The sequence below is a fragment of the Rattus norvegicus genome, chromosome 4 (genome assembly GCF_036323735.1).
Source record: "Rattus norvegicus strain BN/NHsdMcwi chromosome 4, GRCr8, whole genome shotgun sequence".
NCBI classification, from domain to species: Eukaryota; Metazoa; Chordata; class Mammalia; order Rodentia; family Muridae; genus Rattus; species Rattus norvegicus.
The window spans coordinates 179,916,255-179,944,143 of NC_086022.1; the positions used below are offsets into that span (position 1 = coordinate 179,916,255).

The 27,889-nt window shown below is 37.1% G+C and overlaps 1 protein-coding gene and 1 long non-coding RNA gene across 6 annotated transcripts in view; one reads left to right on the forward strand and one right to left on the reverse strand.

The window, feature by feature from the left end:
* Kras (KRAS proto-oncogene, GTPase) overlaps positions 1-27,889 on the reverse strand; it is a 33,359-nt gene continuing 5,470 nt past the window's right edge. For 2 of the 5 annotated variants that reach the window (XM_039107022.2, XM_017592443.3), the window contains exons 3-6: positions 18,266-18,444; positions 15,979-16,138; positions 8,568-8,691; positions 4,073-4,261 (exon numbers count right to left, since the gene is read on the reverse strand). In XM_039107022.2, the coding sequence (XP_038962950.1) occupies positions 8,572-8,691; positions 15,979-16,138; positions 18,266-18,444 (459 nt within the window). In that variant the 3' untranslated portion in view covers positions 4,073-4,261; positions 8,568-8,571. Of the gene's footprint in view, positions 4,262-8,567; positions 8,692-15,978; positions 16,139-18,265; positions 18,445-27,889 lie in introns of all 5 variants that reach the window. The other 3 variants (XM_039107023.2, XM_063285523.1, NM_031515.3) reach the window with 2 other exon arrangements.
* Positions 4,260-26,237, forward strand: LOC134486864 (uncharacterized). The gene is made up of 3 exons (XR_010066313.1): positions 4,260-5,547; positions 6,555-16,662; positions 23,292-26,237. It is a non-coding gene; the product is annotated as an uncharacterized LOC134486864 (long non-coding RNA).

The window sequence follows — 27,889 nt, forward strand, 5'->3', positions numbered from 1 at the left end:
TTCATAGTCACCATAACTATTTTTATTACATTACAATGATTAGGAGCAGTACGGTTCATGACAAAAATATTACAAATTTCAGATCACTTCACAGCACGTACTCCTATAAACATTTAAAAGTTAATTTTAATTAAGAGTGGTCACTTTTAAGTTTAATGTTTGATATGACCAACATTCCCTAGGTCAGAGCAACCAAAGGATGGAAAACAACTGGATCACACTGCATATGTCCCAAACAAACAAACAAACAAACAAACAAACAAAACAAGAAAGAAAAGGAAGGAAGGAAGGAAAGCACAATGTACAAAATGTGCATGTTTCAGTTTACACTATACAAAAATAGTTAAAATACATTCCAGGTAAACATGTTACATTAAGAAATAGCACTAGTAAGAAATTGGCACTCAAATAAAAATGCAGACGTGTTTTCAACATTGAAGACATGAGACAGTGGAATTGGGGGACCAGGAGATAAAACAGCACATAGCCCACTCAGCTGGCTGGAGTTGAGTCTGAAACTGGCATTTCTGCAGAACTTCATTTTTCCCAGATTCATCTAAAATGCCTACCACCATCCCAAACAGGCACTTCAAACTATTGAACTAAACCACAAATCTGAATCTAAATAACTATTCTTTGAAAACTAATGTACTTCTTTAGAAATAAGTTTTCATGTTTTGACAATTTACAGCTATTGGGTATATCTGTTCAATTTTTCAATGCAGAATTCATGCTACGCAGTATTACACAGAAGTTCTTAAGTATAAATTCACCTTTAAATAACTTTGGGGTTTTAAAAAAATGACTACACAATTATCAAGAAATCACTACTTTCAACAAATGGAAATCAGTTAAATTTTTATTGCCTACAAAAAAATCCCTTCATATATATGTATACACACACATATTTGTATACACACACATATATATGTATACACACGTATATATGCTATATGTACGCACACATATATGTATATATTATTGTTTGGGAAAAAGGAAAAATTTAGTGGGATAAAAATGAGATGAATTTGTGCAAACTGTTCCTGACATGCCTCACAGAACTTGTATGTATGTTAGGACGAAATTGTGCAATGGTGGCAAAGGTCTTGATAACCTATAAAAGTTAGGATCTAAATTCCTATGCAGTGTGACTCAGTCAGTAGAGCCTAGAATTCCCTAATGAAAATATTTACTCAAATTGTATTTGCCTGCTATAGTCTTCCCACAAACATGTTAATGCCTATGACTGTAACTTAGCATTGGTTTTCAACTTCAACAAGGACTTTAAGGCTGCAGTAATTAGGTAACATGATTGTTTCTAGGCTTCTTTCCCTTTTAATAAAAAACAGCAACAACAACAACAACAACAACAAAAAAAAAACAAACAAAAAACTCTACAAAACCCTTCAGTTAACCAAAGTGTGACACAATTCAGAATTTACATAGTGATAATTACCACTACTTTACCACATTGCCCAGAAACACTGAACCTATCTGAGTACACACTGCAGCTCTTGAAGGACCCATGTTCCTCTCTATAGAAATGAGAGGTATATACTAACTGCATTATAAGATTTAAAGTCCACCCAAAGAATGTTCTATGAACACGTACAGTTTAGAACATTTCAAAAAAGTAGATTAGGGAATTTCTGTTCCTTTAGAAAAAGGAAATAATTAATAATTAATAAAGAAGGTTGATTAAAAAGTTGCATTGGACTCACAGCAAAAATTCTTACTGAACTGGGGAAAATTGTAGGAACCCAAACCCTCTCCGCAGAATTAAAATCATGTATTTCATTATTTCTAAGTCATGCCATAGGCCTTACTTAGTAGTAGTATAGATCATGCTACATACCACTGGCCAAGGTTTGTGTCCCTTCTTTGGGATACCACACCCCCACCCCAGTGCCTAGTCTAATGCCCAGAATATGAAAAGCACTGAATGCTGAGTAAAATAAATTCTAGTTTTAAAAAAAAGAGAGCTTCATGATACAAACTTTGAAGTATTTTTCACTGTTAGACTGTATTTATTAAAACAATAGACTATCACCAGGATGATGGCCAGATGAAGATTGAGCTCCCCTTCCACTGGACTGTGTTCTGTGTGTTCACACTAAAGTTTAATATTCCTACTGAGGCACTGTGGACTGGGCAGCAGGAATGATGTCCAAAGGACCGAGACTGAACTGCTGGAGTGGCCCTGAAAACCAGCTATTAACTCAAATCCCACTACAGTGCCTGTTATTTTAAGTCCTAGGGAAGAACGCCACAGGGCAGCTTTGATGCACCGATCTGAAGAGTTCATGAAATTGTCCATAGCAGAACAAAGTTTAAAGTGAGGGGGAAATTATTAAAACTACGCTAAGTCATGGACATGGGAAACAGGCTGAAAGCCAGTATAATGTTGGAGGGAGTCCTGAAATTGGAGAATGGATACTGGAATATACATTGTACCTCTTGCACAATTTGCCTAAGACTGTCAGTGAAGGTATTAATCCATGTAAAACAGTTACAGACCGTGCTGAGCTTGAGAACTGGTGTGTCAGCATGTAAACTGACTATGTCACACAGCTGTGAAGTTAGTTCTTTGAGATGATTCAACACTAAGCAGACAGTGATTTGCTTAAAATCAGACTTCTAAAAACAGATATCCAGTCCTCATAGTCCAGTGATATTTCCATCTCATTTCAAATTACTTGAAGGAATGCTTTAAGTGCATTCAAGAGATTCTTTTTCCTGTTATCTATTCTTAAAGCATAGGATAATTTTAAACACCTATCAGATTTGGGAAGTACTTAGGAAATGTTTGTTCATCTAGAATTCAGAGACTAGTCAAACTTGCATTGAAAACTTGCATTTTCAAACTTTCTCACTTCGTTGTTTTAAAGATTTACTCTGCTTGTAGTCTCCTACCCCAAAATCTCAACCTTGAAGCGAACATCGAAATGTATTTTAAATTGTTTTTTATTATTATTATTATAAACAAAAGAACTTTCTTGATTTGTCAGTAGGACTGTTACATGGTGAGAATGCATTGTACTAAGCCATCAAACTCTCTTCCCTCATCCCCCAGGTACCAAACAATGCATGGCCAACACTGAATGCAGCAGCGCTACAAAACCAGTAGCATTCATCACATGTAACAGATACACATTACATTTTCATTACATGTTCATGTAAGGCCCAACCCTGCAACTCTGGTCTCCTTAACATCCACTAAGCTACAACTGTCTCAAATCATCTTCAGCTTCACAACCATTAAGACTACTTTCAACAACACAATTCAAATAAGACTTGAAAGTTAGGATAGAACAATCTGACAAAGGGGAATTGTACTTAATTCTTATGAGAACTGTTTATATATGTTACAGTTTGAGTTATTACAAAAATTTAGTAGCATGTAAATATAGCCCAAATGGTTACTATTTCATACTGGGTCTGCCTTACCAGGAAAAGCTATTATAGGAATCTTACAGTAACTTAGCTAACATGGAAACTGAATGGATTTCAACATTTCCCATTGCTTTTTTTTTTTTTTTCATTTTTTCCCCTTTTCTAGAAAAAATATACTATTTGGGGGAGTGAGCAAGATTACTAGCAGTGGAAAGCTAGAGAAAGCCTTTATGAACAGTCTAACTACACTTATGAAGGATGATAAATTCTAGGACATGCTGGAAGTGAATCAAAGGGAAGCCCATAAATCCATAATCCCTTAGTCTTAGGAGAACCAACCACAAGGTCTCAAGTGAAGCTGTAATTACTAATGAATCCATTTGATGACTACGTGGAACACAGAGTAGGGATGGTTCAAAAGCTTCATTATTCTGGTTCACACCAATGTTCACAGTTGGTAGAGAACTAGCAAGGAATCAACTGCATGCACCAAACCCCAAGACAGAGTCTCAGGTCTTTAGTCTCTTCCACAGGCATTGCTAGTTTAAGTCCAAAACCCAGGGAATACTGGCACTTAGAGAAAAGAAGGTTTCCACTGTCCTTTTAAAATAAGCATTTAAGATAAAAGCTGACAGTTTGCACGAACAGAAAAAAAAAGATTAGGTAATGCTAAAACAAATGCTAATAATTTAGTGTAATGTACAAAAATCACACTTTACTTAAGTGTGCCTTAAGAAAGAGTACAAACTATTCACATGACTATACACCTTGTCCTTGACTTCTTCTTCTTCTTTTTCCCATCTTTGCTCATCTTTTCTTTATGTTTTCGAATTTCTCGGACTAATGTATAGAAGGCATCGTCAACACCCTGAAATATATAAAAAGAAGTATATTAAAACATGTCAATACATGATGGCTTGATGTGCTCATTCGCTGTCAATGGGAGCTTGAGTTCGCACAGAGTAGCTCTGTTTCGTGCTGCTGTTCTGGCAGCTGAACGGGCTTAAGGATTCTTTAGGATATATCTCTTCGTGGATATTATGACATTTAAAAATTTTTAAATTATTTAAGTTTAAATTATTTAAATTTAGGTATTAGAATACCTAACAAAATACCTGACATTTAGTAATTTCAAAATAATAATTACTGTATACTTTCTTTTGTTAGTCTTTCTTTTAAAGCAAAATATCTGACATTTAAAACAACTTTATTTTGTGGTATAAGTGTTTTGCCTACATGTATGTCTGTGCACCACGTGAGTACAGTGCATAACGGAGGCCAGAACAGAACATTAGATCTCCAGGGACAGGAGTTATTGACAACTGTTAGCTGGATGCTGGGTGCTCTTAACCACTGAGCCATTTCCCAGCTCTGGTACACTGATATTTTAAATAGAAACCCCTGGCTTTCACAGCAGGCAATCTAATAGATAAGTTTAACAAATGACTTTTCCCCCAAAAGGGCTTGATTTCTACTAATTTTTCTCTACTAGCAAACTTAGTCACTTAACTCCCCATGCCTACCTCCATGTTTGGTAGATGTGCCTTCGTATATATACAAATTAATTGTCCCCCAAGTTTCTGGACTATAGACAGACAGTAAGCCATGTTGTCTGTAAGATACTGGTGTCTTAAAAGCTATGATGCCCTGACCTCTGGTGATAAGCAAGCTATCTGACTGGAGGTGTACTTGTAATAAGATAAATTTCTCTTATTACCATTTTACTGTTTAGCTATTCGATATTTGTCATATAAATACCTGTCTTCAAAGACCATTCAACATCAGTCATTAAGCCCTGTATCTATGTGTCATTAAAGCAAAATACCTAAACAAGTTGTGACTAAAACTAACTCAGTCAGAGTAATTCCCAACTTCCTAGACCCTGGCGTGACAAGTGAGTTCTAGAAGCAAGGGCTTGAAGAACCAACTTTAGACCTCCAACCACAAGTCACACTGGAGTCAAAGTGGGCTGAAGAGAAAAGTGGCCGTGCTTTACTCTATCCGTTCATCCCGTAGGAAGCACTGAGAGAACTCTTAACCCACTAATGCTTCCACACTAGATACTAGAGGGAGTCTGGAGAACAAGTACCCAACAGATCTCAGCCACTTTAAACGTCTTCACTCTTGGAATCACCTGGTCCAGTACTATGAACTGTGAGTAACATAGTATGTATTTAAGGACCTTATGTTAAACACATAATTGACTATCTTAAGTGGCAAGATTTTTCCTTTACCATATTACTAACATATTTTGTAATCTTAATAATAATCACTTATATACTTTCTTTAAAGTTTTTACTCTTAACTCATTTTGACAACAGATCTCTAATTCAGGAAAGCATGACCAGTACTGCTGAAAATGTACAGCAGCAAAGAGGCTTGCTCACATTTAACAAATAGAATGGACAATGTCGGTGTCATCTATTTGAATATGAGTAAACAAATATATACTGCTCCAAACCCCCAATCTGCACTCACTAGTTTCGCCTCCTGAAATCCACTAACTGATACAACACAAGCAACACAATCCAGGCCTAACTAGGTTGTGAGGTCCACTCAGACAAATACAGAAGACAGACATTTCCTCAACACACTGTGAGGAACTCTTCCAATGGCATAATAAAAGCACCTGTAATTCAGCAGCACTTAGGGACTTAGGGACACAGACACTTGGAATGGGATAGTGCCTTTTATCTACATGTGTGTATGTGTCGGGGTGTGCTAGGGGACCTGTACATTTAAGTGGAGGCCAGAACAGGACACTGAGAGTCCTGCTCCCTCACTCTCCACCTTCTTCCCATGAGGCAAGTACCTCAGTGAAGCTGGAACCAGGCTGATAACCAGTACTCCACCAGTTACTTCTGGCCCCTGCCCCAGCACTGGGGTTACAGGTGTTTTCTGGCTGGCTATTTACCTGAGTTGTAGGGACCTGAACTCAGTGTTCATGTTTATGCAGCAAGCACAAATATTCTCATTAGCATATTCACTAATGAGAACTATCTCTCAGATAGTCCCCCGAAGTGTAGTCATACCTAACTCCCTTACACACCGTGAATTCCCTTGGTCACACATTATAGTGTCTATTCTATTTCATCATCTTTTTAAAATATTACAACCATTGATTTTTCTGTTTGTATTCATGCCATGGCCCATGTATGAAGATCAGAAAACAACTTAAGGTTCTCGCCTCCCACCAAGTGGATCTGAAGGATCAAACTTAGTCCTCAGTCTTGAGAGCCATCTCACTGTCCCTTCAATCTATTTTTACAATGAAGAAAAATGCCAATGATACTAAAACAATGGTGCAGAAAAATAAAAATCCTGAGAAAGACAGCTGTAAGATGGGATATCTACAACCATTTAGAAGACAAAGAAGACAGAAGCTGACAGCATTTACACTCTTGTCAAGTTCTGACAGTATGTGAGTCTCAGCTGTGTTAATTCTAATTAATGACTTTGATGTTAGAGAAATGTCATAGCTAATGTACAAAGGGCAATGGACTCCTTGTTCTTCTGGGAACTGATTCTCATAAAGTAGCATCCCATTCTGCTAATTATTTTGTTTAGACTTACTCCTTTCCTAGAATGATGGAAAACTAATTATCAAATACACATTTTATATGTTTATCTCACTATAATTTTAAATATCTTAAAATATACTTTCCTTTATGTAGAAAGTACTATGTGCATTAACAATTACAGCAGTCACTGCTGCAAACTTCATAATTTAGACATTCAGAGCAGTGCTTCAACGTTTGCTTAAATACAATGTAAAGTGTACCAAGTCCTCAACTTATTGTTCTATTTTAAAATCATCTAAGAGTAAGGCCGTAGAAAGGGGAATAGGATTAAAATTACCACTTTAATCTGGTCAAGGCCATTACTTCAAAGTTTAATTTTCAAATTGCATTATAATGTTAAATTGTACCATGGTTTCTAAAACTAAAGTAGGGTTTTACCCAATCGTGAAAGTTTTGAGTTCATAATCCCATGAAGATCCCTGCAAGTATGGCCATTGCTTCTGCATCTACATCTCTTAGCAGTCTTAAAACACTGTGATTGCTTCTTGTCTCCATGGAACTCCTATATTACAACAGCCTCCAGCAAAAGCACGAACTTCAACATGAGGTTTTATCATCTTACTAAGTAAAGAATTTGCTGAGTTAGAAATGTAATCTGGGTTAATTTAGACAGGACAGTCAAAGAGTCCACCCTGTCTTTCCTAGGAAGTACTTGTATGCTATAATCTTAACATGCAATGGGCACACAAAGATAAAACATATGGTCCAGCTCTCCAGGATTCTACTGTCTAATAAAGGAATGACACATAAGCTATTTTAGTGCAACATAGGAAGCCATAGTAAAAATAGTATATTGAAAATACACAAAGCCACAATGGCCATTTTAAGGGACTGAGGAGATTCTTATAGACAGGGATATGTTGGCTGACTAACCAAACTAGGGATAGGAGTACTGGTGATCCAAACAAGAGTCAAGGCTAAGGGAAGGCAGAAATAACCTGTGTAAGGACAAACAGGCAGATGACATTGTTTCAGATATAAAATTTTAAAAGGCTAAGGAAAGGGAGGGTGTTAAGGATCACATTAGAGGTGTTTAGGGATACTGACAGTGTGCTCACTGTGTAAATCAGTGACTAGATTTACAAGTAAGAGACTAGCATTCCTCTGAAGCAGCCTGAAGCAGTGAATGACATCAGCTACAAGTAAATAGCACAGGAGAAATCAATAATAACATAACAGACAAAGTCATAGCACAGGAATCTACAGCTGCTTCTAAATGGGTACAGGAATGGGCCTTACTAGGCCTTTCTGGCCAAACTATTATTATATATTTTTTACTTAAAAACTGCTGGTGATCTTAAAACTTAAATCTCATTTCCCTTAAAAATAAATTATCAGTTCCAAATGTTTAGCTTACTTAAAACTAATGAAGTCAATAGAGCTCATGAAGAATGCAGATTAGTCTACTGTAGCCATCAAAAAGGGTCAATTATAAAAACCACATTTAAAATAAATGTACTCGTTACAGAAACAAATGACAAGTTTCTTATCTTTTAATATTTCAAAGCAGAACACCACATCTAAGTGGTTCTTACTGCTTTGTTACCTTTGAAAGACATCTGCTTTGTACCAAAATGAATATGCTGAACTTACCAGATTACATTATAACGCATTTTTTAATTTTCACACAGCCAGGAGTCTTTTCTTCTTTGCTGATTTTTTTCAATCTGTACTGTCGGATCTCTCTCACCAATGTATAAAAAGCATCCTCCACTCTCTGCATTGTAAAACACAACTTCTTTAAAGTCTGTTTCATTTGGAAGAGTAATTTATTGGGATAGCCATGTGTAAGACCTTTGAATTATGAGCTTTACAGTTGAGAAATTTGTGTTTTGTTTTTTTTTTTTTAAAGCAGACATCAGACTGAATAAAATTGAGGATGCAGGGTTAAAACATGAGCTAGAATCTGGTTTGTTCTTAAAAGTGTTTACATATTTTGGTATTAAGAGTTTAAGTGAAAAGCCTAACTATATGTGTATGTTTCTCAATACAAGAGTTTAAGTTTGATGAACTGCAGTTAGGAAGGTGCAGACTTTCCCTGGATAAAGGAAAGACTTGTGATTGCCACTGATGCCCACCTTTGACCCAGTGGGGAAGCGAATGAAAGGCATACTAGGAACCTGAGGCCTTGTTAAAACCAAACCCCAAAATCCATGTCCTAACCAAGGAGAGTCCAGATACTCCTATAGGACCCCCAGTTTCATCTTCAATTAGATAGTTCCCAGTCAATTTCTAGTCCTTTTGAGACTGCTACCACAGAGAATGGGAGGTTAAAATATTTAAATGAGAAGTGAAACAGGGGCCAGTTGCCAAGACAAGAAAGCGTCACAAACCACTTAAAATATATAGAATAGGAGCAATGCACGTCTCCTTACATGTCTCCCACAGCCTGCAGAGCACTGTTCAGATGCACTCAACCTATCCTGTCCTTCATATGCTTGAGTGTTTTGCCTGTATGTATGTCTGTGCAGCCTGTGCACATCTGAAACCGCCAAAGGTCCTAATGAATCTGATCTCCTAGAACTGAAGTTAGCAATGGTTGTGAGCCACCATATGGGTCCTGGGAACCCAGATCCTCTGCAGGAACGGTGCTCTTAACTGCTGAGCCATCTCTCCATCCACTCCATCCAATGGGATGTTCTGATTTAGAATCATAAATAGCCTTTATGAAGAAAAAGGTTTTCAACTTTCTCAAAGAAAAAATCAGGCAACAGCTTGAAAAGTGCAAAGTACTTATAAGTGTAATGCTAGTTTCTTCAGAAAAATTCAACAAAGTTTTTATCTAAGAGCAATATCCGGAAATTTCACATATAAATAATACAAATTTAACTTCAGATGCAATACTGATGTCCACACTTCTAAAAAAGATAAATACTGGGTTGGGGATTTAGCTCAGTGGTGGAGCGCTTGCCTAGGAAGTGCAAGGCCCTGGGTTCGGTCCCCAGCTCCGAAAAAAAATAACCCCCCCCCAAAAAAAAAGATAAATACTTATGTAATAAAATATGCCAGATTTCCTGTTTAATTTAAAACATTTCATTTTAATAGTGAATTGCTTGTGTCAGTGACTGGTTTATTTTTTATTTTCTAGAATTGGTAAAAGTCAATGTTTCCACTGAACCAAATATGATAAAATGCACCTAGCACCTACAAAGCAACTAAAAACTTGAGATCAGGCACTTGGCCTTAAGGGCAATAAGCCAACAGCTAGTGCTTGAGTTTTTCATGTATCAGTCACTTGCAGCCTTTAATAGTGAAGTTATTAGATCAGTTATTAGATCAGTTATTTAGGGCATATTACGTTTTACAAATCTCTAAAGTATATTAAGAACTGAACCAGTGAAGTTCAGTAATTTACCTTTAAAATTCATAAAATTTAGTTTCAGCAAAGGAGGCATTTAAATAATATGAGTCCACATTAAAGTACAAACTTCTAGCAAATACAATACGCCATCCAGTGAAAATAAGTTAGAGTATTTTTATTACTTTCAATTTTTTCAGTCTTAAATTATTTTCTAATAATAAAATTATTATAGCCCCAGAAAAATCTTCTTTAAAAAATTTGTGTTTGTGTGTGTGTTTGTGTGTGTGTGTGTGTGTGTGTGTGTGTGTGTGTGTGTGTGTGTGTGTGTATGCGCGTGCGCACAGGTAGGTGTCTTTGGAGGCCTGAAGAAGGCACCAGATGAACTGGAGCTGGAGTAACTGGTGGGTGTCAGCTACCCAAGTGGGAGGTAGGAACCAAAGCCAGGTCCTCTGCAAGAGCCACCAGCACTCTCAACCCCTGAGCCACCTCTCCAGCATCCCAACCCAATTTTATTTTAATGAAATCAATTTAAAACACGACTTATCCTACCAAGAAAGAAAGCATTTCAACTTTTAAAAACCATTAAATGTCAGCATTTGAAATAAAATCCCTAGTTGTATCTGAGTGGACTAGCTCTTAGTAGTTTTACCATTCATTTTCAAGACAAAGAAAGCTTTCCTTATTCTTTACTCTTCTATCACAAATGGTCATATGATATAAAGTAAGTTATTTAAGATAAATGACTTGCAAAGTATTTAAAATGTAAAGTATGACTGGTCAACTTATATTTCATAAATATTCTTTTTTAATTCGAAAGTCAATGAAAAATTTTCCAAATATTTACACATTTCTTTATAGAAAGAGACAAACCAGGCAAAAGCTCATATTTTCTTAAGATCTTAAAGAATGTAAATATTCCTTTTTATAAAAAAGTTCAATGTTATTGCAAAGGTCAATGTGCTATGAAGGAAGGGAGGAAAAAGAGGGAGGGTCTTTGTCCTCTAACAGAAGCAAAATTTGATTGTAACACACTTCTAAGTCAGTTTGCTGTGTCTGCTGCTTTAATGAAAGCTTCCCATCACCGACTCAGACCGTATGATTGTTGTTTCCAGCAATGCAGAGAGAGGATTGGAAGCCAATAATTAGACAACCACAACCACCCATCACCAGGAATTTAGCATTAGGATCTCAGTAGCCAAGAAAATTAAAACCAAGAAATGTTTACGATTCAAAAACTTTCTCTTTCTTAGCTTTATGAATATAAAATTCATTTTAAAAAGTTATTTACCACATTTTACATACTTTGTTATTCCTTGAAAATAAACTTCAAAGTTACATAGATATCAATCAAGAAAACTTGAAAACATTGTTATTTATCCTTGCCCTACCACCAACACCAGCTTTTACTTTTAAATACTTCAAAAGCTACATGGCTATAATACGGAATATTGATTTATTATTACAAACTTTGATTTAATTTCTAAAGATAAGGTAATTATAACTACTTGCTTAACCCCTAAGGACACAGTGATATATTTGAGGATATGACATACCACCACACTTGAACACTTTCAAATGACTTAGTGAACTCCAAGGGCAAATGAAGATATCTATACATAATCAAGACTATCCAAGTTTAAGTACGTAATTCCTTTCTAAACTAAGAGATCTGGCAATGTTTCCAACTCAAAGTAGACTGAGACTATGGAAACAGAGCACCCTGTAGACCTGTTAACAAATAATATTCTCTATCTGTTCTCTGTAAGATTATGATTTATTAAGTATTTTATTCCTGTTGAAGCTGTAAAACTTGCAGAAATCTGTCAGGAAGATAAGGTACACATGCAGCATCAGCTATGACTCTACACAGATGCAAGAACACCAGCTCTCTGAGGGAGGAATGGAGAAACCAGTCACACTTCTCAGTACCAACCTTTCCTCATGTTTTCACAAGAAACCCCATCAAACTATAACCTATCTCAAGTGCTACTGAAGTACAAAACAGCAAGTGTTCAATAACTGTCCACTCCTAACTCATACAATTCAAAATACTCATTTCATGATTCTAAAAACTGTTTTACTTTCTTAAATAGCTTTATGATAAGCTTTCTTTCAGAAATGCCATCTATCAACTAATTTCATATATCTAGAAAGTAACTACAAAGCAAGAAATTAATCAGTATTAGGTGATTTTTAAGTTTTAAAACTTTCTATACAGCTCAAATTGAGAGCAGCAAATGTAAAAAGGCTGGCCCACCCTTCTGAAAACCCTGCTGGTCATCACCTGACAAACGCTCAGGTCACTTTTGGTTTTAGCAGCCTGGCAAACTCATAGCCTTCCCACGAGTCTGTGTTTTAGCTGCAGCAGACTTTCCTAAGCACTGTCCAAAGAAACCAGAAAACTCTGTCAATTACTAAGTGTCTTGAGAACTATGAACTAGCACTCTTACACACTAGGGATAGCCAAGCCACATACTACAACATAAGCAAAAAATACCTCCTTTATCCTTTAAAGGAGTAACACACTGAAAGGACTAAAGGACAAAAAAACCAGCTCAGCTCAGTACAGTACCACACATCTGGAGTCCAGGGACTGAGGAAGGAGGACCACTTGAGCACATGAGCTCCAGAATAGTCTGGGCAACACAGCAAGACCCTGTTTCAAAGTGGGCAAAAAGCATGTGGGTGTGCACATGTGTTCACACACACATGCTCACACCCACACCCACACATTCTATTAATCATTATATAGTGGCAAGGTAATATGCATTTAAAATTAGCAAAAATGTACTGATAAAAATATGTATTCTATAACCTATATCTTAAAAATAGAATATAACTTCTTTCATTAAATATATGAATTTAGCTTTAAAATGGTAAAATCAGCCTGTTGTAGGTCGAAGGTCTTGTGCATCTACTGGAGTCTCATCGGTTGCCTTCTATAAAGGTTGAGACTAGCACACTACAACCTAAAGGCCAAATACGGGCAGGGTCAACTGCTCTGGTATTAGCTGACAAGCAGTTTTAATTTTCAAGGCTTTTTTGGGAAAATAATGTTTAAGATACCACTTTGCTCTCTGGGTCTCTGTAGAAAATGCTTGCCATGCCCTGACTTGTATCACAGAACTTCTCAGTGAAATGTTCAGTTCCTACCACCATAAATACAAGTCTGTGGTGCTTTTGTTAGGCTGGAAAAACAACAAAATTTCAAGCAGACAAATACATTAAGGACGGGTATATGTAGCTAAAATAACAAATAAGCAGGGCTGGAGAGTTGGCTCAGAGGTTAAGAGCACTGACTGCTCTTGCAGAGGTTCTGAGTTCAAATCCCGGAAACCACATGGTGGCTCACAACCATCTGGGATCTGATGTCCTCTTCTGGTGTGTCTGAAGACAGCGACAATGTACTCACATACATGAAATACACACACACACACACACACACACACACACACACACACACACACACACAAATAAGCAAATAAAAGACAGTAACAAAATACTCCCCAAAAGGAGCTCCAAATCTTCCCCAAAATTGAAGGTAAAATTTATTAAAATGTACCTTGGATATTATAAATTACCAAAATTATTTGGAGTAGCTCTTTAAAATCTTCCAAAACTTTAAAATATTAAATTATTTTTAAGAACTATTAATGATTTTTCAAAGCAAATTAATTTCTAAAACAAGTCTAGTGAAAAGTGAGCATTCAAGTTATAGTTAGGCAATATATTGTATAAAAAAATCCATAAATTACGAATAAATACAAGAAGGGCTAAGCACGGCTTAAGAAGTGTCTGTATATCTTAACTCTATACATGTTAGACAACTTACACTATCTAAAAACCAAATTTAAGTTCATCTATTTCTATACCGTATGCCTTTAACCTGACAAAATGAACTGGGCATGGTGGCATATGCCTGTAATCCCAACACATGGGAGGTAGAGGCGAGAGTTCAAGGCCAGCCTCTACTACATAGTAAGTCTGAGATTTGCCTGGGCTGTCTCTGTCAAAACACAAAAACCAAACATAAACAAAGCAAAACAAATTTTTAAATTTCTAAATTTTTAAAGGTGTTGGTAGTATGTGTGTCACAAAACACTGTTTTTTTTGGTTTTTTGGTTTTTTTTTTGGTTCTTTTTTTCGGAGCTGGGGACCGAACCCAGGGCCTTGCGCTTCCTAGGTAAGCGCTCTACCACTGAGCTAAATCCCCAGCCCCACAAAACACTGTTAAAGCTAGAAAGCTATTTTAAAAGGAGAGGAGGTAGTGTTCTAAATCAATAATGAACTACAGTATACCAAAGCATTAATGTCAAACACAAATAATAAATTAAATTTAAGCTATTTAAGAGCTATTTAAGGCTCTTACCAAATGAAAGGTGGAGAGCAACCCAGAGATGATAAGCCAAGAGACTCCTTTCACTGTGCTCTATGGCTTCTACTCAAACTGTGGCCCAACTCTCCAACCAGCACCACCCGACAATGCAAAGGAATGCGCAACATGGGCTTCAACACAAACACAATGTCTGGACTTTGACTTTAATAAGGTCAGCTGATTTGTGTGCATATTCTAGTCCAAGAGGCCCTTTCTTCTGTGTTTACAGCCAGCCCAGTCTCGGGCTTTTCCTTTTCTCCATGAAATGTCAACTATGATTGATGTTCACTAGTATGAAAGGTGCCTTTGCAAGTTTAAACAATTGAAGGAGTAAAGTATTAATGGTAAAATCTATACAGTATGTTTTCAATAAAATTCCTTACATTGAATTATTTCATAGGAGGACTTAGGGAAAAGTTACAGATATTATAATTATATGTTCTGGGCTGCTTCTAAATAAAATCAAGAAGACTTGGAAATAGAACATAGAAACAAACCTCTCGTGCCTTTGGACTGCGGGATGGACTTGGATAAAATAGCTCCCTACCCTGAAGCCGAGTGATGCACACCAAGTCTCTAGAAACTAAGTAAACTGTGAGCCAACTGGCACGCAGGAGATACCCACAGACAGTCAGACTACAGAAACTCACTTTTTAAGAATATCTAGTTGCTTTCTAAATATTCCCTTACTTTAATCACAACTTTCTCCCTGAAGAATAGACCCTCAAAAACTTTCCGCCAAAAAATAATTCTTCAAATACAACTCAACAAATCCTAAAAACTGCTTCTAAAACAGGAAAGTCAAACTTTATTCCATCATTCTGTCTTTATCATTTCAGTGGGAAAAAATTTCCACATTTCTTGAATCCTAAATGTAAAATGTACTCTAGGCAGAAGAAACAATTTCAAAATGAAAAGAAAACGGAATACCAGGCATAGTGGAGGACATCTGTCATCCCAGCACCTGCAAGACAGACTTAGGGGACTGAGAGTACAACCCCAGGCTGGGTACAGAGACCATTGCAACCCCTACCATCTATCTACACCCCCCTCTCTCCTGTGCACACATGGGGGGTGGGGGGATCCAAAGTAATATTGTGGTTCCTAGATAAGAAGTACTATCTACTTGAGAAGACATTTGCCAAATAAACATTATTTTCTATGTTAGAATAATAGAAAGACTGGAGAATCACATGAAATGAGGAACATGTAACAATAGTTATGGTGGCAAGTAGACCCCAATGACACCATTTGGAAATGGAGAACAGTGGTGAGCATCATTTGGAGCACCCGGCAGAGTAGACGCACATCTCTCCGGTGGCACTCACCTGTCTTGTCTTCGCTGAGGTCTCAATGAATGGAATCCCATAACTCCTTGCTAACTCCTGAGCCTGTTTCGTGTCTACTGTTCTAGAAGGCAAGTCACACTTATTCCCTACTAGGACCATAGGCACATCTTCAGAGTCCTTTACTCTTTTAATTTGTTCTCTGGGGAAGAAACAAATGGAAGCAGAAGCATAAGTAACACAAAAATACTTCAAACTTTGACCTCAACTTCATCTTACAAAACTGTATTGAATCGTTTCTTCATATGAATCCTAGTTTCTACCCTACCAAAATGTCCTCATTTCTCTTATTTTCCCTCTAAAACAAAAACCTTACATATCTGTTTGTTCATATGCATATATAAAATAAGAAATATACTAAAGTTTCAAATCAAAATGTTTAAAATATCTTACAAACAAGATATATATACATAAATGTGTATGTATACAGTTGAAAATATTTTCATCCAACAGATATGGTGGCTCAGGCCTTCAATCCCAGCATTAGGGAGGCAGAGGCAGAAGGAGCACTGTGAATTCCAGTCCAGTCTGGATAGTGAGTTCCTCGCAAGCCGAAGCTACATAGTAAACCCTACCTCAAGGAAAAACTGTGTTTTCACCCCAACATGAATTAATGGCATCAACATAACTCTGACATTTCCGAGGATTCTTCCCTACCATCTGTGGGTAAATATTCTAAGAAACTTGAATGCGTGTTTGAAATTGGGGATAGTACCAATGTACACATCAATAATACACTTTAATTGACAATTGACAGTATAGTAAAAGAAGAATAAAACAAAAAATTCTAACAATATGTAATAAAAGATAGTCAAAACTCAGGAATCCTTTATTTTTTGAAATTTCCATTTCACATTTTCATACTTAGATGAGGTGGCATGAGTGAAACATCAGACAATAAACTAAGGGGAAGGGGATTCCTGCATTACTCAGACAAAGACAGCCATTAAAGACTGATTTTAGTTTTAATTTTTAACCAAGTATATGTGTGTCTGTGTATAGGTATATGCATGTGAATTCAGGTGACAGTGAAGGCCACAAGTATTGAATTCCCTGGAGATACAGTTACATGTGGTTAGGAGATGCCTGGCATGGAAACTGGGACTTAACTTTGGTTTTCTGGAAAAGCCACACAGTCAATAATTGCTGAGCCCTTCCCCAGCCCTGAAGACTGTTTTGGTTTTTTTTGTTGTTGTTTGTTTGTTTTTTGTTTTTAAAAAAAAAAAAAGAAAAAAAAGGGCAACACTAAAAGGAATATAATGTGTATTCTGTTCAAAATCCTTTTTATGTTTTGTTGTCAATATAATGTGTAAATAAATTCTAAATTTGGGGGGAAAATGTATTCCTTCACAATTTCTGTGACTCTCCGAGACGCTGATAGGAAGGGTTATTCCCCAGGTCTCCTATCAACAAGTTCCCCTGAACACCTCTACAGAAAAGTACTCCCACAGTCACTTCGCCTTAAACCCAGGCATCTTAATGAGTATGCTACACTTAATGAGGCTAACACACAGTTAGGAGGCACAGCCAAGAAGGGGGAGAATTGCTTAATAAGCAGTGCAATGAATACTGTAAACCACCAAGGAAAGAATGTAAAATACATTTCATTTATTATTAAGTAAGTATGTGTACATTTCTCAGACTCTTAAAATAAAAGCCAGTAATTGTTCTAATTCTTCAACCTCTTAGAACCATCTAAACATATTTTTAAAAAGCCCACTTAAGGCTACTGCTTACCCAACCAATGAAATTCTGTAATAAAACATACTTATTTTTAAGACCACTGGAGTGACACCATCCCAAACCTTCTTTCCATGTTTCTGTTTCTCGTTGGCACTTCTATCCATCTAACAAAGTAAGAACCTTACTTTTCTAGTGCAGGATAGGTAAGAGTACCAAGGCAGGCCCTTGCGTCAGACAGGCCTGGTCTCAGCCAGCACCCTCCTATCTGTACAAACAGGGACAAGTTATGTAACTACTGTAACCTTAAGAGATGTATTCGTGGGGCTGGGGATTTAGCTCAGTGGTAGAGCGCTTACCTAGGAAGCGCAAGGCCCTGGGTTCGGTCCCCAGCTCCGAAAAAAAGAACAAAAAAAAAAAAAAAAAAAAAAAAAGAAAGAGATGTATTCGTAAAACAGGAATTCTACATACTTGACACAAATGTTTTCAACTTTAAATAGATTGTGCAGGCCTAACAACTAGCAAAGAATCAATAAATGTAAACTATCATTATTTCACATGTCAACTTTCATATTCAACTTAAACCCACCTATAATGGTGAATATCTTCAAATGATTTAGTATTATTTATGGCAAATACACAAAGAAAGCCCTCCCCAGTTCTCATGTACTGGTCCCTCATTGCACTGTACTCCTCTTGACCTGCTGTGTCGAGAATATCCAAGAGACAGGTTTCTCCATCAATTACTACTTGTTTCCTGTAGGAGTCCTGAGAAGGTAGAAACACAGTCTGGATTATTACAGTGCACCTTTTAAAACATGTATATAAGCAACTTAGCAATAGAAGACCCCAGTCCAAATAGGCAGAGCACTTCAGACATTCTCCAAAGCAGACAAGTGGTCAGCAAGCACTCGAAGAGATCATTAGGAGACCTGCAAATCAAAACCATCAGACACCATTTACCACCCATTAGGATGGTTATTAGCAAGCATCTTGAGAGGCAGAAGCAGACAAATCTCTGTGAGTTCAAGGCCAGCATGGTCTACATAGCAAATTCCAGGCCAGCCAAGTCTACATAGTGAGATTAATGCACCCCGGCCAAAGAAACAAAAACAAAAAACAAAAACAAACAAACAAACAAAAAAACAGAAAACAATGCATTTGAGTATTTGAGGGCTGTAGAAAACTAATTGCTGGGCAGAGCTATTAAGAATGCTAAATGGTACAGGAACCACGGAAAAAACAGTTTAGCTTTGAAAGTTAATGTAGCAATTCAATTCCTACACACACACACACACACACACACACGCACGCACGCACGCACACGCACACACGCACGCAGAGACTCTGTAGCTAAAACACAGAAACAACCAAAGTGCATACTGAATCACAAATGGACTATCAAAATGTAATTATGTAAATCAATCAAATATGGTTCTGTCATAAGGAGGGACAATATTCTGAACACATGCTACAACATAGATGAACCTTGAACATATATGCTAAGTCACAGGAATCAGACACCAAACATTTTATTATTGCATATTTAATAGACACCTAGAATAGGAAAACTCAGAGAGACAAAACAACAGAGGTTCCCCTTAGGACTAAGAAGAGACAATTAGAAGTATTGTTTAATGGGGACAGAACATAAAATTTCTAAATGCAAACAGTGCTAATTGTCACACAACACTGTAAATACAATGCTGCTAAACTACACACTTAAACACAGCCAGGAGAGATAGCTCAGCCATTAAAGTTAGGTTCACAACCAAACAAAGAAACCAAACCAAACCAATCCAAGCCAGTGGCAAACTTTGATTTGCATACACACACATTATGTGAAGATTAAAACTTGTAATTATGCAGATTAGATTAAGAATGTATTAAATATTAATACTACAAAAATAGCTCTCACAACTCTTATTCATGATGACTTGGATGTCAGATAACTAACTTATAATAATAAGCTCAGATCATCAGGCTTTGGCTAGTACCTTTACCTGCTGAGCCATCTCACCAGCCCTAAGTAAGGTCCATGTCCTTGACAGAGGTAATTTCTATAGAGATTCAGCTCTCGTCTCTCTTTTGTACTGACGCTAAATATATTTTTTTGTTTAGCTTTTGCTTTTACTTTCTGAATTCATTTTCTTGATGCTGAGAATTAAACCCAGAACCTCACATCCGCTAAGCATATGGTCTACCACTGATCTATAATTATAGCCCCACACTCTGGTCTCTTCTACCTCCTAAGTATTAGCATTGCAGGTGTGCCCCTGTCCCTAACAACTTACAAAACCTTCAGACCCCATTTGACAGTACACACACAAAATACAGCTGTCTTTGCAGGTATTTTATAAGATGTTTCTGTAATGAACACTCACTCACTCAAACTCGGAAAGCTGTCTCACTCTGCTCCCTTCCTGATGTATACTGACAGCAAAATTCCGAGCCGCATGTACTTGTCATAAAGTATAATCCACAGACTACGTATATATTTTTTTAAGATTTATTTTAGGCATATAAATACACTGTAGCTGTCCTCAGACACATCAGAAGAGGGCATCAGATCCCATTACAGATGATTGTGAGCCACCATGCAGTTGCTGGGAATTGAACTCAGGACCTTTGGAAGAGCAGCCAGTGCTCTTAACCATTGAGCCATCTCTCCAGTCCCCACAGCCTACTTATAAACAATGCTGCTAGTTGCAAACAATGGATTTCTGTTAAAGAATTCAGTCACTATGAAGTTATTTAACTACAGCCAGTATCTTCAGAAGCATGTGGTTCCTGTGCTACATAGAAGACAGGGCAACTTGACAAAAACTAAGGGTCAAAAGTGCTATATAACAAAGTGTCATCTGGAAAGAAGCCACAGGACTGAAAAGAAGGCAAAAAGCAAGCAGAACAAAAAGTGATATTTGGGGCTGAAGAGATGCCTGTCACTCAATCTGCCAACCTGAGACCGGTCCCAAGATCTCACACAGTAGGAGAGAACCAACACCCACAATTATTTAACCACTACATATACCAGGGTATGCACACTTGTACACACATGGAAATTAATAAATTAACTTAAAATGATATATGTACACTACATATTTTGTTCTAATTTCATGTTATTGACAGAAAGTAGGGGAAAACAAAACAAAGCTCTCTATCAATGTAGCATCTAAAACCCCAAGAGGTTTTTAACAAAAAGCTTAACACACCTCCCCCCAGACCAAGATCTATCTAGCCCACTGTTTTGTATGCCCCAAGAACTAGCTTTTACACACTGAAAGGATTCTGAAGTCAGCAACTCTGAATCCCCGAAGATGATGTGACTAAGACCCAAGTAGCCCTTACAGAAAAATCTGCCAATCCCTGTAGGTAGGCCTGTAAAATAACTTCACAGATTTGAAGTATTCTGAAAACAAATTTATTTCCTTTATTAAAAATAATCATGGGGTTGGGGATTTAGCTCAGTGGTAGAGCGCTTGCCTAGCAAGCGCAAAGGCCCTGGGTTCGGTCCCCAGCTCCAAAAAAAAAAAAAAAAAAAGAAAGAAAAAAAAAAAGAATCATATTATCAAAGTACACGTTATCAAAGCTCAACCAATTCAAAAATAGATTCAACAAGGACACTAGTTAATGATGGAACAAAGAAAAGCACCAATGTGAAAACATTTAAATTAATGTTATTTCTGGCCTTCAAAGAAGGGACACCAGGTAGTAACTTACTACTATCCTCAGGAAATTAGGACAAAATAAAGTCACTTAAACCCACTGAACACAATAAAAAAGCAATAAAAGTTATTCCATGTGGGGGAATTATCCCCAGCAAAAGTGACTTTTTTTTTTCTACCTGTGAAGTAGTACAGAACTTCTAAATAAAATGTACTCTGCTGGCAAGAAGGTACTGCAGGTGGAATGAAATCATATCTGGTGATAAAATGAGGCACATTCCTTTTGGAAAGCAATTCTGTATTTATTTAAAGTAATATACATGTTCATAGCCTTTGACACAATGCCATTTATGATGACTTTAAGGAAATAACAGTTTAGTTAAAAATGGCAAGTTAAACACTAACAAGGTATCTTAAAAGGTCTTACAAAAATTTATATAGGTATTCAATAATAACTCACAATATTAGACAAACTCACACAATTTGTCTATTCTCAAAATATACTGCAAATCCAGGCACCCACCACCACCACTGCCCCATCAGTCACCCCTAGAACACATGAAGATACTGATTCAGACACCTAGTCCATGGCACTGTCTAGTCTCAGGCAGGTACTGGTTTACTTCCAGGACTCCTAGGACTTGTTCTCTTTAAGGAAGCAGAGGACTATTCTTTAAATGTTGATCATGTCATCTGCTTAGTCTTTCAATTCTACTTTCCTTCTATCTTAAAAACAAAATCTGAAGAACGTTGCTTCTCCAACATTCCCAATATGTCCTTTGTGCCATGTATTTCAATTGTGAATTTATTTATACTCATGCCTGCCCACCCTGACCCGGTTTTGGACTGAAAAGTAGCGGTGCTAAGTCTTAAATATCACAGGAATCAGTAAATAACTGTTAAACGGATGCATCTATTTAATATAAATACAAATAAAAAAACTAAATATAATTTTAATTATGTTAATATAAACACAACAGAATTTTTTAAAGATTGTACCAACCTCTCTTAAATATTCTGTACTAAAGACACTGCTCATCTGAAATGAAACTACATAAAACTACTGTTGTTTTTGTTTTGTTTTGTTTTTGTTTTTGTTTTTTTTTTTTTCGGAGCTGGGGACCGAACCCAGGGCCTTGCACTTGCTAGGCAAGCGCTCTACCACTGAGCTAAATCCCCAACCCCAAAACTACTGTTTTTTATTTTTATCCTTTTTATTAGTTTCAAGAGGGCTCTTTTAATTAGCAGTTCAGCTTTAAATATTCTTCAGTGTTTTAAGTGTCTTCTAAAGCTAAGTATAAGTTAAAGATAAGTTATTAAAAGATTTCATGAATTTTAATAAGGTAAGTCACTTTTAACTACAAAGTACTAGCAAATTTTATATATGGCACTGCCATTCAAACCATATAATATTGACACAATCAGAATAATATACACTATTTTAGAACATTTATGATAATCTGTAATCCAGGGAGGGAGGAGCCCAACCTGAACTATTATACACTGAGTTTAATACTAGCCTAGACTACCTGGGAAAACTCAATATTAAAAAAAAAAAGACAAAAATGTTGGTACACATAGGCTATGCACTACATCTTTCCCAAGCAACACTGAGAACACACCCATTCGTCACTAACAGAGATTTTGAGTTTCTATTTTGAAGAAATGTTTCCATATGGTAAAAATAATTGTGGTTTTATGAGGAATAATATTGCTGTTTGAATCCTCATACTTCTATGTTTTGATTCCTTTGTATTTTTTTTTTGTTAACTTGTATAACTTTTTAAAAAGTGTTTGCCTGCCTTTATGTTTTAATGAACACAAACTTCATCTGTAGAACCATTACGAGGAATTGGGGTCAGGGTGGGAGATCACTCAAGAGAAGAAAAATTCAATGACCAGAATACAGTATGTGGTTTTCTAGTACAACTTATGCTCATTTTTTTTTAGAATAATCAACTTGGGAAGACAGGCAACAGTGAACAGAAAACTATGAAACTTTCACTGAGAGGACTCCTATTACGATTAATAGTGATTACAGCAGCCCATGTGTGCTGAGCCCTTACTTACAGGCCCAACAGTGTGCTAAGCACTTACAGGTACTACCTCAGCCAGTCTCTAGCTTTGTCTTTCTTTATGAATAGGGGAGATGAAACATCAGCTCACATGTTATCTGGGGATTTACCTCTGCAGTGGTTTGCTATTTTCTTAACATGTATTACAAGTACTTTTCACTGTTTAGTAATACCTATGGGGAAAAATTATGAAATTTACTTTCTCTATTAATCGTCTAGCACTTTATATTATTACCTTTCTAAAGATTTAAATGCATTAAAGAATGGTGTGTTCCACACCACTGTTTATAAAGACTGTACACTCAGTTCTCAAGGATAGCTAGAAATATGCATAGTGGCTGGACATGACCAATTAACAGACCTGAAGAGCCAAGGCTGGGGCTTGGGTGACACGTGTCTGTAATCTCAGAACTCACTTGGGAGCTGAGGCATGAGGATCAAGAGTTTGAGGTCAGAGTCTAGTGAATCCAGTGTAAGGCCAGCCTAGGGTACATGATACTCTCTTAAAAACCTCCAATCGACTGCAGAAGAGGGGAGAATGTGAAGTACATGAATAGATAAATAGATAATTGATAAATTCACTCCTACCCACTATGTTCCTATACCCAAGAACAGTTACTGTGATCCTAAAGGCCACATTTGTGCTGGTTATTACAGCTCCTTAATCTGAAGCAGAAACATTCTAAAGTCCAAATTTTTGGATTAAGGATGTTCAAGCAATAAAACTTGCACAAATATTCCAAAATCCTTGGAACTGAAATTTGAAAAATGTTTGGTTCTAAACATTTCGTGTAAGATATTCAATCTGTATATAGTTTCAAAAAGACACCAGAAAAATTGTTTTATCTTTCTTTTTCTTCTCTTTGTTTTTTTACTTTTCCCTGAAACGGTAGTCCTGGAAGCTGCTGTGTACAGCAGTGTCTACACTCAAGAGAGAGGGTAGTCCTGAAGCTGCTGTGTACGGCAGTGTCTACACTCAGAGAGAGGAGCTACCTATACGTCCAAGAGCTGGGATCAAAGGCAGGCACTACCATACCTGCTTGGTGGGTTTGTTTTTCTGAAATAGAGTAACTATGTAGCCCAGACTGTTCTCAAATTCAAAATTCTCCTGCCTCGGTCCTCCAAGTGATAGAACTAACTACAGGTGTGTACCAACACAACCAGCTCAATCTGTATATGGAAGAAGATCCAGAGGGGGAAAAATGTATATAAGAATTAAACAGACAGAAATAAATGTTAACACTAAGCAGGACAAAGTAGAATGGTACTACACAAGAGATCAACTTTGCCTTAAAGACAGGGGAAAGGAGGTCACTTAAGACAGGAGCCGAGAAAACATACAAGTACAATTCATCTTAACTTAGTGGAGATAAAGGTATGTAGCAGGGAGTAAGACAGATGCTCAAGCAAAAACTAAATGTGGGATGTCTACATGAGAGAACCTTTCCATAAAAAGGAATGAAATTTGTAACAACGACCTGGAATCATGTATGTAAAAATCAAACACAAGGCCAGGTAACAGTGGTGCACACCTTGAATCCCAGCACTCGGGAGGCAGAATTCAAGGCCAGCCTGGTCTACAAAGCAAGTTCCAAGCCAGTCAGAACTACAAAGAGAAACATGAGACTAAAGAAATACCAGATACAAAAGCTACATTGGATGATACATGATTCCCTTAAATGACATATTAAGAATATGCACATGCGGGGGCTGGAGAGATGGGTCGATGGTTAAGAACACTGACTGCTCTTCCAGAAATCCTGAGTTCAATTCCCAGTACCCAAATGGTGGCTCACAACCATCTGTAATGAGATCTGATGCCCTCTTCTGGTGTGTCTGAAGACAGCTACAGTGTACTCATGTACATAAAATAAATCTTAAAAAAATAAAATAAAAAGAATATACACATGCAAGCAGATAGTAGTAATGGCTGCCGGACTGGAAGGAGAAGGATTTGGGGAGTGACCACTAATGGGTGTGGGGCTTTCTGGTGTGCTGAGCATATCCTGGAAGTAGATAGGTAGCAGTGATGGTTATGACTCTTATAAAGGACTAGCATCACTGGCTGCACACTGAAAAAGGTTATTTTGTTCTATGTGATTTTCAGCGCAATGTTTTAAGGAGTAGTGTAGAGAAGATGAATATAATCTTAATTCCCAATCTAAAGACATTCTGACATGCAGGTGCCTAGGACAGAAATCTAATCACCAGACAGGCCGGGAGTCTCCTGGCAGCTTCCTTCATGTGGTATGGACTTGTCAAACTACTTCCACCTCCCACCTGCTCCAAGCCACTGTTCTTTCAGGGACAACAATGGATACAATCATGCACAGGACAGTTATTCAAGTGAGGATTAAAAACAACAAATATAAAAAAAAAAAAAACAACAAATACCCCTTCATAAAATGAAAAGTGCTATACAAGTCCATTCTTTCATATAGTACACCACGCCCGCCACTACTGACCACAAAGTGGGATCCAGGTCACTGGCGATTAGTGACTGCCCAGAAGCACACAGTCACTAGAGATCTGTACTTAGAGTGGTCTTTACAGTTCTAGTTACCATGTCAAACCACAACAGGTCTGGACAAATCCCAGGAAAAACAAGCTAGAACTGACAGTTCAAGATTTCTATCTTGATTGGTGAATAAGAATATTAAAGATCTTGTTCTCATGAGAAAATATAAGATCATAAAATTCTTTTGAAGTAGGAATAAAGAAAACAAAAACTTATTTTCTGAATTCTAAGTTCTGGAATTAGGATAACTAACACTTTACATTAGAGAAAATGAAATGTGCACTACTCCTTAAGAGATAAACCTACCATTAATTCAAAAATATGAACTCAAATATTATCAGAATTTTGAAAACAAGGATACTAAAAGGCACGTATCAAGCTCAAGCAAGCACATTCAGGGTGCACTGTAGCTTTTAGTTTAACAAGTCCAACAAGCTCAGTCCAAGCAGTGTTCACAAAGGAAATGCATCCTGTGCTCTCCACACAGCTTCCTTTCCTCTTAAGTATTAATTACACAGAAGACTCCCAAGTAAAGCTGATAGATTTATAAACTGATATAATCACAGGTTGCATCTACAGGTTAAAAATACAAAAAACAACCTTGTTTTCATTGTCATTACAAAAGCAAGTGAGTTACCAGTAGAGGGCGCGCAAGAAAGGGAGACGAGCTGGCCACAGCTTTAGAGGAAAGTTTTCTTCAAACAAAACAGCTTTTAAAATGAGACTATTTTCAAGTTAGAAAGTTTTAATACAACTTTAGAGTAAGGAAAAAATGCACAGTAACCTAACTTTACAAAAAGTGAACTTTAAACCTATGTCATACTTGAAAATCAAAATAAAAGTTCTCACCGGGACATGAATTTGATAATCTGAGCAATGTTTAAAACTGTGTAGCTCATAGGCTTTACTTCGCCTCAGAACCACTGATATCTGGCCTGACACTCTGGGCTGATACTCTGGGCTGATGATACTCTGGGCTGATGATACTCTGGGCTGATGACACTCTGGGCTGACACTCTGGGCTGACACTCTGGCTCTTTGCTAGTTCTAGTTGAGTTGTGTGAGGACTTCATAAGAGATTGTAATAACCATGTCCCACTAAGAAGTTAATTGAAAAATTAGTGCATTTCATAAAAGATAAAAAATTTCAGAAGTCCAGGTGACTTGCACATGTACTATCTCCAATATTAGCATGTTCTGTGGCAGTTTTCTTAGTAAATTCGAGTCGTAGTAGCTGATGCACAGTCCAGAAGGTTATTGAATACTTCCCTAGTCAGAAAGACAGCTACTTTCTCACTTACCACAGTGGGAATTTACTTGTCTCACAGTGTCTAAATTCAGTCTTTCCACTAACTAGCTAAATACTTTACACAAGTTAGAACACCTCACAAGTTTATAGATAAAAATCAAAGAAGCAAAGACTGCCCTCTTTCACCTCCTAGGATCATACTTTACAAATTGTAAATCACTAAAAAAAGTGATGGCATCACCATTTAAATTTGTGTAAAGCTCCCTGCCACTTCTTAATGTAAAGAAACGAATGGAATCCCAAAGGCAAGCATTTCACCAGCGACTACATCCTAGCCCTCCTTCATTTTCCGCTGTAAGACAAGGGCCTCACTAAGTTGTGCAGGCTGTCCTTGCACCTGCTCTGTAACCCAGGCAGGTCTTGAACTGGAAATCCTTCTGCCTCAGAGTATGGAGTAGCATCTGTCCCCAGACTCAGCTTCCATGCTCTCTGTCATTTTCTCTCTGACATTTTTCATCAATTGAAACTTTTTGTACTCGTAGGAAGGTGGCGTTTTGATCAATCAAATCTCTTTCACTCTTTGCCCTTCTTATAGGTGAACCACACCAAGAAAGGACCATGTCAGTTTCCTCAAACTTGCCACAGATTATGAGATAAGGTATAGACTTTTCTCCAGCTGCTAACCTATCTTGGGGAATGTCAGGTT